Consider the following 16,129-nt stretch of genomic DNA (forward strand, 5'->3'; position numbering starts at 1 on the left):
TGTTTTAAAACCAAAACACTTAGAATAAACCATTTACCCCATGAGTCAGCCATGCATACTATTTTACTGTTCTGCATGTACACCATTATAAAACCAGACTGATAGGAAACAGGGCTTAGCAAGCCCAGGTTGGGTCACTATTGGGCCCCCTGCACCCAGCAGAATATGTCTCTTGTCCTAGAACTATTTGCCATCCAGTTATTCAACAATTTGTTTAGTGCCAATTGCCAGTTACTATTATAGGTATTTGGTACTTATTAGCAGATAAAACATCAATGTCCTAAGGCTTTTGAAACTTAGACAATAAAAACAACTGACTAGAAGTTAAAAGTTGGACTGGAGAGATGCTCTTCCAGAGGATCTGACTTTGGCTTCCAGCACCCAAATGCCTGCTCACAACTATAACTGGTTCCAGGGGATTCAGTGCTCTCTTTTGGTCTAGAAAAAAAGCACACACATGGTGTACAGACATACTTGCAGGCAAAACACACACAAATCATTTTTAAAAGCAAGTCTAACATTCTTGCCTAGCATACACCAAGCTAATGGGTTCAATCCCCAGTTCTTCGTAAAGCTGGGTGTGGCAGTATACACCTGTAATCCTAGCACTGGGGAGGTAGTTAAAGAGAATCAGGTGTTTGGGCCAGTGTGGCCTATGTAAAATCTTGCCTCAAGGGCCAGCCGTGTTTGTGCTAGTACTGGGGAGGCAGAGGCAGGTGGATTGCTGTGAGTTCAAGGCCAGCCTGGACACCAAAGCTAGTCCAGAACAGTCAAGGCTACTGAGAGAAACCCTGTCTCGGGAAAAAAAAAATCTTGCCTGAAAGTTGGGCTGATAAAATGGCTCAGCAGGTAACCACCAAGCCTGACAACTTGAGTTCATCAAGATTTACATGGTGGAAAGAGCCAACTTCTGCAAGTTGTTCTCTGACGTTTCACTTGTGTGCCATGACACAACTGTGCCCACACAAAACACATAATTTAATGTATTACATTCATTTAATGGAGGGAGGGCAGACCACAGTGCACATGTAGCTCTGGCTGTCCTAGAACTAGATATAGGATACAGGATAGCCTCAAACTCACAGAGCTCCTCCTGTCTCTGCCTCTTGAAAGTTCTGGAATTAAAAAAGTACACCACCATGCCTGGTCTCCTATACATGCCATGAGGATGCTTAAGGAAGCTAGAAGAGGGTATCCCTATCATGCAACATTATGATGGGCTGAGCTCCTTAGTTTCATATTGTTTATACTATTGGTCAAGGTGATAAATATAGAGAATCATACTAATGAGAAAAACAAGTGAAAAAATGTAAAATGAAGCCAGGTGCAGCGGTGCACACCTGTAATCCCAGCATTTGGGGGAGGCAGACACAAAGGATCACTGAGTTCGAGGACAGCCTGGTCTAAAAAGGAAGTCCAGGGATAGGTAGGACTATTACACAGAGAAACCCACTCTCAGAAAAAAAAATGTAAAATGAAATATTGTGTTCATTTACCTTTATCCACTTCATGCAATTATTACATCCCTGGAGCTGGAGATACAGTCAGTTGTGAACCTCTGATGTGAGTGCTGGAGATCCTCTGGAGGCTGGAGGAGCAGCAAGTGCTTACAACCACTGAGCCATTTCCCCAACTCCATCCCCATTTATTTATTGTTTAAAAGTTGATTAATCAGCCTGGTGCAATGAAAATGGGCTGGAGATGTAGCTCAGTTGGTAGAATGCAAATAAAACCAAGTGCCATATGCCTGTAATCCTAGCACTTGGGTGATAGCGGCTGGACAAATTCAGATTTCAAGGTCATTTTTTACTACATAGTGATTGCAAAGCAAAATTCGGCTACAAAAGACTGTTTTCAACACAAAACAATAACAACAAAATGTTGACCAATACTGGATATTAGCTCAACACACAAGATTGGGAATGGACTTTAACATTGCAAATAAGCATCTACATTTTAAAAACCACGCTTTCACAAGACATAAAGCCAAGTGGGGATCTGGAATAATGGGACTGCAACAGGAGGAAACGAGTGTAGTAGATATGGGGCAAGTACACCAGGCAAAGGAAACCGCAAGTATAAAGTCTCAGCGGCTCAACTGTGCTTCCTATATTCAAGAACAACTAGAATACTCTCCTGTTGGGAAGGGAAGGGTAGGAGATTGTCAGTTAAGTGACAGGCCTGGTATCTACCCTAGCAACAAGGACTTTCATGGCTGAGGAAGTCATTGCCAATAATGAACCTTGCTTCAAAATCCTGAGACAGAAGGGAGGAGAGAAGGCAGGAAGGGCAACCAAGGAAAGCCCAGAAAAAGCAAGGAAATTCCTGGGTTCACTGTAAGGAAGTCTCAGAAGGCCTGCAGAAATGTTGGGATAGGTATGGAGAATCATGTCATTTTCTACAGAGAGGAATAAGAAGTTAAGTGTGTCTGGCAATCTTGGGCATGTAACAGAGTTTAGTAAGCAAACAGGACTGTCTGTAGTGAACAAGATGAGGTAACAGAAAGGTATCAAGAAAGCTCAATTAGGGGCGCATGTACACGAATATTAGGGTGAGGCAGCAAGAAACTCCGCCCAAGCCAGGTGCAGTGGTGCACACCTGTAATCCCAGCATTTGGGGTTGTAGCCAAATGTGCGCTGTAGCAGAGCCGGCCTGTTCTTAAAGGGCCGCCTTTCCTTTCAGCCTAGGTTCCACTTCGTCAAGACACAGGAGAGTGTGAGAACGGTTAGGGGAGGGACCCCGCTGATTGATTGCTTCTTGGACCAATTATCTTATGAGATATTCAGAGCGCTCCTGAGAGGCGCTCAGAACAAAAAGGCGAGCCCGGAAACCAATAAAAAACCGTGCAAAGGATGAGCTATGCCGAAGGGAAAGCTAGGTCATGCCTCTTTGGCTTTGCCACGCCCTTTATTCTTGATCGGCCTTGCTACAGGGAGCAAGTCCGATTGGCTGAGGGACAATTTTTTTAAGGGCGGGGCTATGTACGTTTTACCAGGGGCAACGAGCTAATGGTGGCGGTAGGGTGGCAGGGCGGGGCTAGGTTGTCCCATCTAAGGTGGGAAAGGCCAATGATAATCCAGGCCACCTCTCCTAGGAAGTCATCTCGAGCCTTTAAATTCTTGCATCCTGAGGCACCACAAAGGACTAGAACAGCTTGGCTCACCTGTTCTTTCTTTTCTTGCAAAAGTCCCGTTTGCCACTATGGGGCTGTACCAAGTGAGACTGTAGAAAAAGCAGCTGGTGACTGGCACGCCTGGATACTTGCTGCAGCTAACCCAATGCCAGTAGAATTCTGGCAAGATCAAAACTAACAAATAACCCACTTCTACATCCCCCTGGCGCCATTCCAGGGCCAACACCACATTTCCTGCTGGGCACGAAATGGCCGCATCCCCACCCGCTGTAGACAGCTCTTTCGGTGGACGCAGTCAGAGGTGAGTCTCCTCCTTCCTGCTTCACCCTTTTTTCAGCGTGTGCGTGCGCATGCGCGGACCGCGGCGCGCGGTTGTTGGGCCGCTGGCTGTGAGGCCCAGCGATCCGCTGCGTCTCCACAAGCAGACCGCTGTGAGTCGCGAGGCGTCGTGAACACCCGGATTCCAGCGGGCGCTTGCGAGCACAGGGGCATTGCCCGCAGCGGCCGAGCTCATGGCCAGCTGAGCGGGACGCCGCCGCCGCCTCAACCACCGCCGCCGCCGCCGCCGCCTCTTCCTCCTCAGCCGGCGGCGGCCCGGGCCCAGCAGCCATGGCCGAAGACTACTGGGACAGGCGCCTGCGGCGAACTGGAGGAAAAGGAGGTCGCGCGGCCTTATCCCGGGCCGCCGCCCCAGGCGCCACCGCGCCGGCCCCGCGGCCCTGAGGTTACTCGCGCGCCCCCTCCGGTGAGCCTGCCCTCGACACTTAGGGTGGGGGCTCTTCCTAGAGAACCAACCCGACCCTAGGCAGTGCTGAGACAAGATTAGGTGGTTCTGGGCTGCTTGCCTGTAAGGTGCCCCCCAACCCCCCGAGTTTCCCAGAATGCACCAGGGGGGTCATTTGAGGGCTCCCTGACCTTGGCCCCGCCCTGGGCCCCTGTCCTGGGAGCTGAAGATGGGAAGGCTGGCTGCTAAGGAGGAGAAGGATGATTAAAGGACTAGAGTTATGGGAATGGATAAGAGTAGTGGTGAAACATTCAAGGTTGCTAAAAGGGTAGGAGCATGTAGGAAAAAAAAAGCCTTACGACTCTGTAAGACTTCAGGCCCACTGTGTGCTTATGGAAGAGCCGTGAGGGACATGATACTATATAACGGGTTTGTTTGTAAGGGCAGTTTCAAAATATGCTAGTGGAGGTTAGGGCTGCAGAGAGGCCCAGTGTAATTGGAGAAAGGTTTGGTAGAAATACCAGAAGTTGTGCCAATAGAATCAGGGTTCGAAGGCTCAGTATGTGGTGATGAGGGTCAGGATAGTGTTAATACTGTGTTTGGCTACGGGGTTGGGGATGGCTGATTCTCTGGGTCCAGGATGTGTTCATGGAGGTAGTTAAAAGTATTCAGTGTTACTGATGAGGGAGGATCATGGTGGTGAGGGAATGTAGATATTCTAATAAAAGTAGTGTGAGGCCCAGTGTATGCCAGTGAGGGCAGGGCTATTGAAGGACCTTGAGGGTGTGTGTAATGGGCAGGGTGGTGGAAGGCCTGCACTACTGGGTATCAGAAGTGTGCATACATGTGTATGGGAGTATAAGGAAAGTAAAAAGGAAGTGTAAAGAGAGTAGCATTATTAAGGGTTAAGGTAAGGTGTGAGTGAGTGCCCATAAAGACAGAATGTGAGTTTCCAGAAAGTGTGTACTTTATAGTATTATAAATGAAGTTTTAGAGTTGCCATTCTCAACTTGTGGAGTGAGACCCCTTTGAGATTGAATATCAGATATTGTGCATATTAGATATTTACATCACAAATCATAACAACAGCAAAAACATGGTTATGAAATAGCAAAGAAAAGTATTTTATGGTTGGGGGAATCACTACAACATGTACTGTATTAAAGGGTCAAGCTTTAGGAAGGGTACTACTATTCTAGAGGCTGATCCTGTGGGGTTGGTTAGAACCACACAGACGCTTAACTGTATGCTATTGGAGGAAGAACATGAAGTAAAAATATGCTAATGAACATCAAACCACTGAATACCGAGTTCTTTCTGTCCGTGGCCCACTGAAGTGTGTTGATTCAAAGAGTGCTACAGGGCTAGAGTTGGGGGTGGGAGTGGAATCCAGTATATAATGGAAGGAACAGAGATATGAAGGAAATCAGTTTTGAACCAAAGGGATAACAGTGGGGAATAGGAGTGGCTGAGGTAGAGAGGATAGGAATAGGTCATGCTGTGTGCCAAAGTGAACTGGAGCCATGAAGAACTGAAGTGTTGATTGGGTCAGGGTTAAATGGAGGAGCTGTATGCACTAGTGAGGGTCAGTCTGATATAGAACAGAGTGTCCCTGGACAAAGCTAAGCTAAGGGTTCAGGGTGTGCTAATAGGGAGTGAGGACTAGGTGAGGCCCAGTGTATGTTAGTCAGGGTCAACATAGAGTGAAGATTCAGCTTGTGCTGAGGGATGGGACAGTGTAGTGGAAGTACAAGACAGTATATGTTAACAATGGTCACAATTGTGAAGGTAGGGGCTAGAGAGTTGGTTCAGCTGTTAAAAGCATATACTGTTCTTCTAGAGGACTTGAATTTAGATTCCAGCATGCATATCAAGAGGCTCACAACTGTGAAGGGGCCTAAGAATGAACAAAACTGGCCAGGGATTGTATAAGTTTCCACTATGTACTGATTCGTGATTCAGAGCAGTATGAAGGTCCAAAAAATGCTAAATTGGGTCAGCTGTAGAGCACTGTGAGTGTATGTTAATGAGGATCAAAATCCAGAGGGGACACTGTTATTGGGGTAGGGCAGTGCTACAGAAAAGCTAACTAGCATCTAGGCTAGGAAGGGACTCAGAATGTGGTAGTGGCAGAAGTTGCTTAAAGTGGGCAAATATATGCCAACATAGTTAAGGCCAGGGAAGTTAGAGGTAAAAAGAGAAATCGTGAATGTTAGTAGAAGTTGATATGAAGTAAGGGCCTTCTTGAGGGTCTAGTGTGTCCTTATAGGGGTCAGGACCAAATGGAATTTGTGGGAGTGTTAGAGTCTGACAACTGTGTGCTCAGTAGTTGGAGTTACTGTTGAATGTCCTTGGTATGAGAGTACCCTGAGTAATGGTGAGTGTGTCTTTGAGGGGTGCCAAGAAGGACAAATTGGCATTAGGAATTTTATCTCCTGATTCTTGCTCCTTCACTTATTCTGAAGTCTATAAGCTCAGAAAACTGAAATTGTGGTATTTAAGTTTTACTGCTCATAAATTTTTAAGTGTATCTGTTCCTAGGGGTCTGCTCCCCCTCAAAGTGTTGTAAAGTGTCTTCGTAAAAATCTCTCATAAGATGAATTCTGGAAAATGTCATGTCATTGAGGGTTCCAGTTAGGTCATAAATTAATTCATTGCTCTTTCTCTATCCCTTATTTTCCTAGCCCATTCCCTTATCCCTTGACACCACATACAAAACAATTGGGTATGAGTGCCATATGAAAACAAAAGGAAGTCTTTGGGAGCTGACCACTTTCTAGGCCCTAGATCCAGTGTTCATTCCCCAAGGTCAGGATTTAATGGCATTGTCATGAGTTCTCTGTGGGTGGACCTTACGCTTATCTAGCTGAGATTTCTTCCCTAGGCTGGCTCTGCCTCCCCTTCTAGAAGGGGAGAAGTGGGAGTGGGAACTGCTGGGATAAGCACTTTGTTTCAAGGTAACAGATTTCTCTTGAATCCATACCCAGCCTTATCCTCAACCTCCTATCTAGTTCTACTTCCCTTGGGCCCTGCGCCATCGCAAGCCCTGCTGTGAGTACAGATGGTTCCTGAGCCAGGTCTTTCCCCCTCCTTGCTGGCCCAGAGCCCAGAAGGAAGCAAGAGAATGCCGGCCTAAACCTTTTGGTGGCCCCATTCCTATTAGCAGCCCATCTAGGTCATCTAGCATCCCTGGGTGTCTTCTTTGGGGTAGTCTGTAAGTGTCTGGGACTTAACCTTAATAAAGGTTGGTCCTAGGATCTCAGCCCCTTGATTGGCTGCTTCTGCATGTATTTTTTGAGCTTCTACTCGGTATCAGTCACTACTCAGGTTCTTAGGATATAGCTGCGGCCTGAATGTACAGAAATCTACCCTAGGGAGGTAGATCCCTAGTTGTGATGGTGAGGAGACAGTAAAAAGAAGCCAAAAAAGTAGATGATATTATTTCTGAGGCAATGATAAGAACTGGGGGACACATTAGAAAGCTGAGGTAGCTCAAGATGGCTGAGTCTTTAAGATTATTCATGGAAGCCTCAAGAAAAAAAACTGGAGAGGATTGGAAGTAAGATCTGAGAAACAACCAGTGTACAGATCCTGAGACAGAAACTTGGGTGTGGTGGTGAACAGCAACTAGGAATATTCAAGGAGGATGTGAGTCCAGAGAGGCAATAGGGACAAATGAGGTATGTAAGACATATGGGCCACTTTATTTGGGATGATAAGGAAGATGTAGTATATTCTCTAGGGGAAAAGAAATGTGATCTAGCTTTGTAAAAAACCTTGGTTTGGACCCTGTGGGTCCCATCCCTATAGAACCTATCTAGCAGCTCTGAGGATAGCTGGTGTGTACTGAGACACCTCTTCCCCTCTGCTCCCCCCTCAACTCTATCCAGTGGTTGGGCCTCAGCAGCCCTCCCCCCATCTGGATAGAGAAGTGGGGTAATCCATTAGTCACCATGACGGTAGTTGCTGGGGCTAGTGAGAGGGTCCCTGTGGGCCACAGGGAGCATTCTGCCTGGCAGTTGGGGCCAATGTGGGGCTGGTATCAGCAAAACATGCCATACTATGGACGTACCCGGGACCTTGTCACTAATCCTTCAGTTCTGACTGAACCACTTGTCCCAACCGTTGCTGTGTCTGTCACTGCTGCTGTACCTGAGGATAGCTGCTGTGGAGTCCTATGCTCCCACAGTAAGACTATTGCCTTAGAAACCAACAACCTACTGAGTGGACCCTTACCCTCAGCCAGCCACCCAAGTCTTAGTACCCAGGTAGGTTATTTAGGGGTGGGCCAACAATGACAAAGGGCCTTATCTATGCCAGATTTCCAAGAATCTCTAGTGATTGAGTGGGCACTGACATATTCAAGTTGGTACCCCTCTCTGAGTTGTTGGGGTCTTTCAGGTACCCTTGCTGATAAAGCAAATGATAATGTGGTCCCCATTTCTATTCATGTCCCCTGTGCAGGTCGCCATGGATCGGATGAAGAAGATCAAACGGCAGCTGTCAATGACACTCCGAGGGGGCCGAGGCATAGACAAGACCAATGGTGGCCCTGAGCCTTTAGGCCTGCATGAGAGTGGTGGTGGTGGTGGAAGTGACTTTGGAGAGGCCCCCATCCGTGTTGCCACAGGAGAGCTTCACCCTGGTCGGGGCCCACTAAACTCTGCACCAGGTAGGTCCACTTGGGTCATTCTCCCTCTTTGTCCAAGCTTCCAGATGCTGCCTCCCAGTGCATTCCTTAGACTCTTACTTTCTTTTTCCTTTTCCCCCTTCCCTGTTATCCATTTCCAACACACTTTGTCTGTACCTCCTTCCTTGACTATATCTAGGCCCCAGGGGGAGGAAGGGTACCTTGCCTATTTAGCTGACCCAAGGCTCTCTCTCTGCCTTTTTCCTGCACTCTGTGGTGACCCTCTCAGTCACATTGGGTCTGCCTTCTCAGGGCTCTTGTCAACGCCTGTCACCACTAGCCTTCTGACCCAGGGGCAGCTGCCATCTCAGCTCATCTCTGATGGAATACTCCACTAGGTGACCATACCTCCATATCTGTCCTGGGCCCACCTGGATTTCCCAGTCTGGCCATGTACACACATATCCATGGTGTGTACATGGATAGGAATATCCATGTACACACATCATACATATGATGAAGGAATATAATGTATTGGGGGCAGGAGGGAGTGTTCTTGACTCCGATGGCCTGGCCTTTTCCTCTCCCCACCACCAGAGATTGTACACGAGGACATGAAGATGGGGTCTGATGGGGAGAGTGACCAGGCTTCAGCCACATCCTCAGATGAGGTGCAGTCTCCAGTGAGAGTGCGCATGCGCAACCACCCCCCACGCAAGATCTCCACTGAGGTGCTTGATCCCTGTCCCAGTGATAGAAGAGTTGGAGAATGGGGTTGTGATTGGGGAGGTGGAACTTATGATCCTGCTTCTCCTTCATCTTGGCTGCTAGGACATCAACAAACGCCTGTCACTACCAGCTGACATCCGGCTGCCTGAGGGCTACCTTGAGAAGCTGACCCTCAATAGCCCCATCTTTGATAAGCCTCTTAGCCGCCGCCTCCGCCGTGTCAGCCTGGTGAGCATCTCTTTTTGTGCATCTCTACCACCTGTCCCACTCTCCCAATGCCCTCTCCAACCCTGCTTCAACGATACTTCTTTAACCCCACAGTCTGAGATTGGCTTTGGAAAACTGGAGACCTACATCAAGCTGGACAAGCTAGGTGAGGTAAGACAGTTAAAAGGGCCATGGTGAAGATGGGGTTCAGTGTGAATGAACTCCATGCAACCTCATAGCACCTCTGCTGTCATACATATTCCAGGGGACCTATGCCACTGTCTACAAGGGAAAAAGCAAGCTCACAGACAACCTTGTGGCACTCAAGGAAATCAGGCTGGAACACGAAGAAGGAGCACCCTGCACTGCTATCCGGGAAGGTACAGACCCCATCCTAGTCTTTCTCAACTTCATGGTATAGACTTACACTCTTCTATGATGAGTGAGGACTGAGACTGGGGTTTTTCAGACCTTCTTTTCTCACCTGTACAGCACTGTAGCCTTCTTGAGAATGCCTACCATCTATATACCATCTATTACCTAAGGTAATTTGGAATCTGAGTGAATCAAGAAAGATAAATTAATTGTAAATTATGGTATTTGCCTTCATTCTTCAAGTGTTCAGAAAATCATATGGAGTAGATTTGATTACACAGAGAAGGCCTTTTCTTAGAAAGCAAAAGCAGATTGTGAAAATATAATGTCACATGAAGTTGGAGCTATAGTCCCATGCTCTTGCTTGATACTCTTGTCTAAGCTTTATTTTCTACACATGGACCGTGGAGACACACTTCTTGGCATAGTGTAAATCAGAACTAGGTGCTTTGAGGCATTACCCTAAACTGCACAGGAAAAAAAAGAAACCCCTAAGCTCATATCTGTCTGGTTCTTATTCTTATTCTGATAATGGGGCTCTCACTCTTGTTTTACTCTGTTCCATGCTTTCTGCAGTATCCCTGCTCAAGGACCTCAAGCATGCCAACATCGTCACACTACATGACATTATCCACACAGACAAGTCCCTCACCCTTGTCTTTGAATATTTGGTAAGGTTGGAAAGCAGTTGGACCCAGGGAGGTGGGAAAATGGCCAGGAACCGTAGTATGTAACTCTTGTTCCTATACTACCTCTTTTGTCCTCAGGACAAGGACCTGAAGCAGTACCTGGATGACTGTGGGAATGTCATCAACATGCACAATGTGAAAGTGGGTGTGGGACAGAAAGCAGGGATGGAGCTTCCCCCCTCCCCCACTCACTGTACAAATTACTAGAAACAGCCTTTTCCTATATAATGTTTTTGCTGGGAGCTGTGGAGGGCATTGGGAGCCTGTCATCTCTTGAGTGATAAGACATTGGGCTCAGTGTCTGTTTGGGAGGGAGTTTGCTTGCCCGCTGCCAGGGAATGCGCTTTTGACTTCTGCCTGCCATTCCTGGGTCTCTAGCTGTTCCTGTTCCAGTTGCTTCGTGGCCTGGCCTACTGCCATAGGCAGAAGGTGCTACATCGAGACCTCAAGCCCCAGAACCTACTCATCAACGAGAGGGGAGAGCTCAAACTGGCAGACTTTGGTACCACCAGCCTCCCTTTTTCCCATTGACTCCTCAGCTTTATTCTCCAAGCATCCCACTTCCCTGTGACCACCCAGTCTCTTTCCCCTTCAGCCTCTCCAGACTTTATGACTGTGGCAGGCATTCTTAATCCCAGTTGTACTCTATTCCAGGCTTTGGCCCACAACCTCCTCATTCCAGCTGCTCCCTTCTTTGTCTCCCAGGCCTGGCTCGTGCCAAGTCAATTCCTACTAAAACATACTCCAACGAAGTTGTGACACTGTGGTACCGGCCCCCTGACATCCTCCTTGGATCCACAGACTACTCCACTCAAATTGACATGTGGTAAGAAAATGTGGAAGTGTAGAAGGGGGTGACTGCCTAGCCAGCTGCCCCTATACTTATGGTACCTTTCTTGCCTAGGGGTGTGGGCTGTATCTTCTATGAGATGGCCACAGGTCGGCCCCTCTTCCCAGGCTCCACAGTGGAGGAACAGCTGCACTTCATCTTTCGAATTTTGGGTGAGGTGGATGTTTGTACCTAAGGAGCAGTGGGGACATGCAGGAAAGACCTGAGATGTTTGGGGTAACTTGTCTTCCTTACTAGGAACCCCAACTGAGGAGACATGGCCAGGCATCCTGTCCAATGAAGAATTTAGAACACACAACTACCCCAAGTACCGAGCTGAGGCCCTTCTGAGCCATGCACCCCGGTGAGGCTGGTTGATAGGTGGGCATTAGGGGCCAGGGTGGCTGAACTCAATATAAAGCACGTCCCCCTTCTCTTTGTGTTAGACTTGATAGCGATGGAGCTGACCTCCTCACAAAGCTGCTGCAGGTGAGACCATCTTCAGAAGCCAGGTTTAACATGTGGGGTTCCAGGTGTAGGAAAATGGGACCTCCCTCAAGGACAGGCTCTGAGGAGGGCAATTAAAGAGACCAATATATCAATACACTCTCTTCTGCCCAATTTAGTTTGAGGGTCGCAATCGGATCTCTGCTGAGGATGCCATGAAACATCCATTCTTCCTCAGCCTGGGGGAGCGGATCCACAAACTTCCTGACAGTGAGTGGAGCTGGGGAATGGGCCCAAGTTGGGGTTGTGTGGAGCAGAGCCACTGGAACATTGGAATGTAGGGTGCCAGTTTGTGCCGTTCCTAAGGAGGGAACATCCTCATGCACATGTTGCAGCTTATATCTATTAGGAAGAAATTTTGTTTTCATCTTGGATTCCTTTCAATTTTTAATGAAAAATTTCATGTAGTGCATATAGATTGAATATCCAAAAAAAAAAAAAAAACCCTACAGTTTTTGCAAACTAAACACCCATATAACTTTGAGATATTTCAGAGCCAATGGTGTAAGTTCTTCTATAGCTTCCTTGGGCCCTTATAGCTTCCTTATATGATCTTGAGCACTCCAAGCCCCTTCTTGAAATAAGAGATAGCTGGGAGCTTTGGATTTGGGAGATTCTGGGTTGGGGGGGGTTCTTTTGAGGCAAGGTTGTGCTAGGTAGCCTTGGCTTGTGGTGGTGTCGCTTCTTGAGACAAATATTCCTGTGAATTAGGTCAACCTTAGGCTTTTTATGTAGCCTAAGATGACCTTGCACTCCTGATATTGCCATCACCTCCCAAGTGCTAGGATTAATAAATAATGTGCATCTCACCACACCTGGCTTTCTATAAAAGATTTTTTTTTAAACCTCATTTTGGTGGGCTATTTTTAGAGACAATCTTGCCCATTCACTATGTTGCCTAGGCTAGCCTGGAACTTGTAACAATCCTCTTGTCACAGACTCCTAAGAAGTGAAATTACAGGCATGAGTCACTATGTTTGGCTTAAAAATTAGTTCATTCTTGGCATGGTGTTACACACCTTTAACCCTAGTACATAGAAGACAGGCAGGTGGATTTCTATGAGGGCAAGGCCAGCCAGGTCTACATAGTTCCAGGAGAGCCAGAGTTATTGAGATCACATATAAAACAAAACAAAGAAAGCTCATTATACTAAAAAAATTGAGCTTGGGGAGGGAGGTGGGAACTGGGAGGAGAGAAGGGATGGGGCTACAAGAATGTAAAGTGAATAAAATTAAAATGTGTGTGTGTGTGTATATATATATATATAATATATATATAATTTATATATATTTACACATATATATATATAATTTAAAAAACTGAGCTCATCTTTCATACCTACCCACTGAATTAATAATTAAATCCCAAACCACCACCAATCATATGGATTTGTAAGTATTATTTATGTTAGCGTTATCACACTTGATAAACTTAATACTTGTTTTTGTCTCATACAGTAGTCCATGTCTGATCTTCCTTAGTGGTGGTTTGACAGAAGAAATTCAAATTTCTCAAAGAAGGGACAGCTTTTCCTAATTCACACAACATGACCTTGTGGGATTTGTTTTGGGTAGACCCATGGATCATCCCCCATTTACATGTCTCTTTATCCACAGCTACTTCCATATTTGCACTAAAGGAGGTACAGCTACAAAGGGAGGCCAACATTCGGTCTTCTATGCCTGACTCCGGTAAGTATGGCCTGACCCTCCTCTTGCTTCACCCGCCTACCTGCTTACCACTAACAGCAATTCACTCTGCTTTCCCCTGCAGGCAGGCCAGCTTTTTGTGTGGTGGATACCGAGTTCTAAGCCAAGTTCTAAGCCACAGACCAAGGCCCCAGCAGGCAGCGGCTGGAGGGATGCCACACCTCTCACAGGGCAGCCCCATCTGCAATCCTCCCTGCTTGTTGCCTGCTTACCTGCCTGAGGCACACTCTCTTATCATCTTGTCCCCCTGCCACCTGCCCAAACACCCAGCTACTGGCCTGTCAACCCAACCATTGGCCTGTCTGCTGGGTGCTAACAAAGCTCTCACCACTACCTTGCTTGATGTGTTTGTCTCTGTCTTGGTAGTTGCCGGCGGACAGAATGACCATGCCAGCTTTCCACACTAAAGCTAGGCCTTCCCCTCTTCATCACACTCTACCCTAGGACCACTACCCCATGGCCAGCCAGGGGTTTGGGGCTAGCCCAGACCAGGGTTCTCGATTGACTTCGACTAGAAGGTAGTGATGCCTTGGGTCTGAGGCATCCTTGCCTGACTTCCACCTGACTTGCCTGCCTCTGTTGTATGGGCCTTCTTTTTTTGTTAGTTGTTATTATTATTATTATTATTATTATTATTATTATTTTAAATGAAGAGCTCACGTTTTAATGCAATATCTCTGTATACAGACTGGTTGGGCCCTACTCCCTGAGTGTGGCCCTCCTATAGTATTTTGTGCAATGAAGTTCCACTGCAGCCTTTCAGAGGCATGGACCCAGACCCTGTTCAGATTCTGACCATCACTAGACCCTGGGATTGGCTATGGGAGAGCATGCCTCAGCCACTCACCTTCCTCCCCCACCTAGTGTCCCTAACTATAGGGGGACCTGAGACCTACCAGAGACTGGGAAGATGGACATGATGGGGGCCTTTTTTCCCTCCTTCAGTCCTGTAGCTGGGGCCTCCTTCCTTCTCAGGGTCTTCCCCAGCCCAGCTCTGCCTAGTCCTCCCACCCTGTCCCACTCGCTGCTGTTGAGTAGGGGCTCTGCCAGAAATTGACCAGCTTAGTGAGGGGCCATGTATAATATGTATATGTGCATAAGCAGGAGGACATGGGAGCTTGTGCCCAATTGTTATATTCCAACCCCTGGGAGGGTAAGGCAGGGCAAGGACAGTCTCCTGGATGGATGGTTTGCTCCACTTCCTCCACCCTAAGCCTTGGGACCCTTAAATGGGATGGGAGGGCAGGGGAGGGTGCCCTCCTAGTAGGGTTTGGGGGGACTGGGTTCCTGAATGCACCATAATTGCTGTATGAAATATTAAAAACAAAAGTCTAATGTGAAAAGTCTGGCTGTAACTCATCAAAAAGGCAAGGGAGCTCAAGCTACAGTGATTAGTGGGACCTGGATGAATCCATACTTGGCCCCATCAACTAAGAACATTAGAAAAGAGTTAGCTGGAAGTGTGGTGGGACTGTGAAGAAAATTGGAAGGATTGTACATAGAATGGTAGCATGAGTTGAAACAGTAAGGTAGGCTTAATTTTGTAAATGGGAAAAGCCTGAGAGGATGGGAAGCAGAAAATGTATAGAAGAATTTGAAAAAAAGTTGGAAGGCCCAATAGATCCAGAGTGGTATGAGGCTGAAAGGTCCAGTCTGACTATATATCTGAGTGATATTATGAAGAGTCCAGTTGGAAAGAGAATGAGAGTAGATTTTTGACCAGTTACATAAAGGAATCTGACAGACTTTTTAAAAGTTCAAGAATGAGGCCATAGAGCCATTAAGTTTCAACTACTGGTTTCCAAAAATTCTGGAAGTCATCTACATGGTAAAGTTCACAGCAACCAAAGCTTGGGAGATGGTCAGTTGGTGATGTGCTTGTCATGCAAGCTTGGAAACCTGAATTCAAGTCACCAGCACTATGATTTAAAAGCTAAATGTAGGGTGGTGGTGATACACACCTTTAATCCCAGCACTTGGGAGGCAGAGGCAGGCCGATCTCTTGAGTTCAAGTCCATCCTGGTCTGCAGAGTGAGTTCCGGGACAGCCAGGGCTACACACAGAGGCCCTGTTTGAAAAATCCAAAAAGAAAAAATTCCTCAGCAGATTTCCTATGCCATCTCATTCTTGTGGGCAAAGATTGGCCCCTGGAACTAACCAGCTCTAGGGTTGGGGAGGAAAGATAAGAGCAGAATGCAATGAAGGGAGTCAATTCAGATGGGTTTAAAGAGGAGCTGTCACCATGTGAAGATGGTATATGCCTTTAATCCCAACATAAGCCTGATGTATAATAGTGAGTCCGGATAGCCAGAGAAAGGCTGTATAGAGAAACCCTGTCTGGAAAAACAAAACAAATAATGGGCAATTACTTGTACCAAACTCCATTTCAGCACTGTTCTTTGGGCCCCACCCAAAGAACTTGGGGGAACAAGTTAAGAGTTCACGGTTTTTCCTTCAGAACACGTAGAACTAAGTTATCATGTCAGGTTGAGTTTAGAGGATAGAATCACAGTAACAGACACCTCAGCACTACTATCAAAACAAACTCCCTATAGAAGCTAACTGAACATAGGATGTAAATTAGATCGTGTGAGTG

The 16,129-nt window shown here is 46.9% G+C and overlaps 1 protein-coding gene across 2 annotated transcripts; it reads left to right on the forward strand.

The window, feature by feature from the left end:
• The first annotated feature begins 3,113 nt into the window (after positions 1-3,113).
• Positions 3,114-13,871, forward strand: Cdk16 (cyclin dependent kinase 16). Of its 2 annotated transcripts, none has more exons than XM_055607880.1 (16): positions 3,114-3,434; positions 8,322-8,529; positions 9,085-9,218; positions 9,319-9,444; positions 9,538-9,594; positions 9,689-9,803; positions 10,375-10,469; positions 10,566-10,628; positions 10,866-10,989; positions 11,193-11,313; positions 11,392-11,489; positions 11,575-11,680; positions 11,763-11,805; positions 11,943-12,033; positions 13,441-13,515; positions 13,598-13,871. In XM_055607880.1, exons 2-16 carry the CDS (start codon positions 8,328-8,330, stop codon positions 13,633-13,635), a joined length of 1,488 nt encoding a protein of 495 aa, XP_055463855.1. In that variant the 5' UTR covers positions 3,114-3,434; positions 8,322-8,327; the 3' UTR covers positions 13,636-13,871. The 2 variants fall into 2 exon arrangements, with proteins under 2 accessions (XP_055463855.1, XP_055463856.1); XM_055607881.1 differs by lacking the exon at positions 3,114-3,434 and adding an exon at positions 3,473-3,878.
• Positions 13,872-16,129: the final 2,258 nt, after the last annotated feature.

The sequence above is a fragment of the Psammomys obesus genome, unplaced genomic scaffold (assembly GCF_907164565.1).
Source record: "Psammomys obesus unplaced genomic scaffold, mPsaObe1.curated_primary_1811, whole genome shotgun sequence".
NCBI classification, from domain to species: domain Eukaryota; kingdom Metazoa; phylum Chordata; class Mammalia; order Rodentia; family Muridae; genus Psammomys; species Psammomys obesus.

Coding starts and splice junctions, on each gene's coding strand:
- Cdk16 (XM_055607880.1), top strand. CDS start 8,328: ATGGATCGGATGAAGAAGATCAAACGGCAGCTGTCAATGACACTCCGA. Junction 10,629..10,865: donor TCAACATGCACAATGTGAAA/GTGGGTGTGGGA, acceptor CTGGGTCTCTAG/CTGTTCCTGTTCCAGTTGCT. Junction 11,314..11,391: donor TCCACTCAAATTGACATGTG/GTAAGAAAATGT, acceptor TTTCTTGCCTAG/GGGTGTGGGCTGTATCTTCT.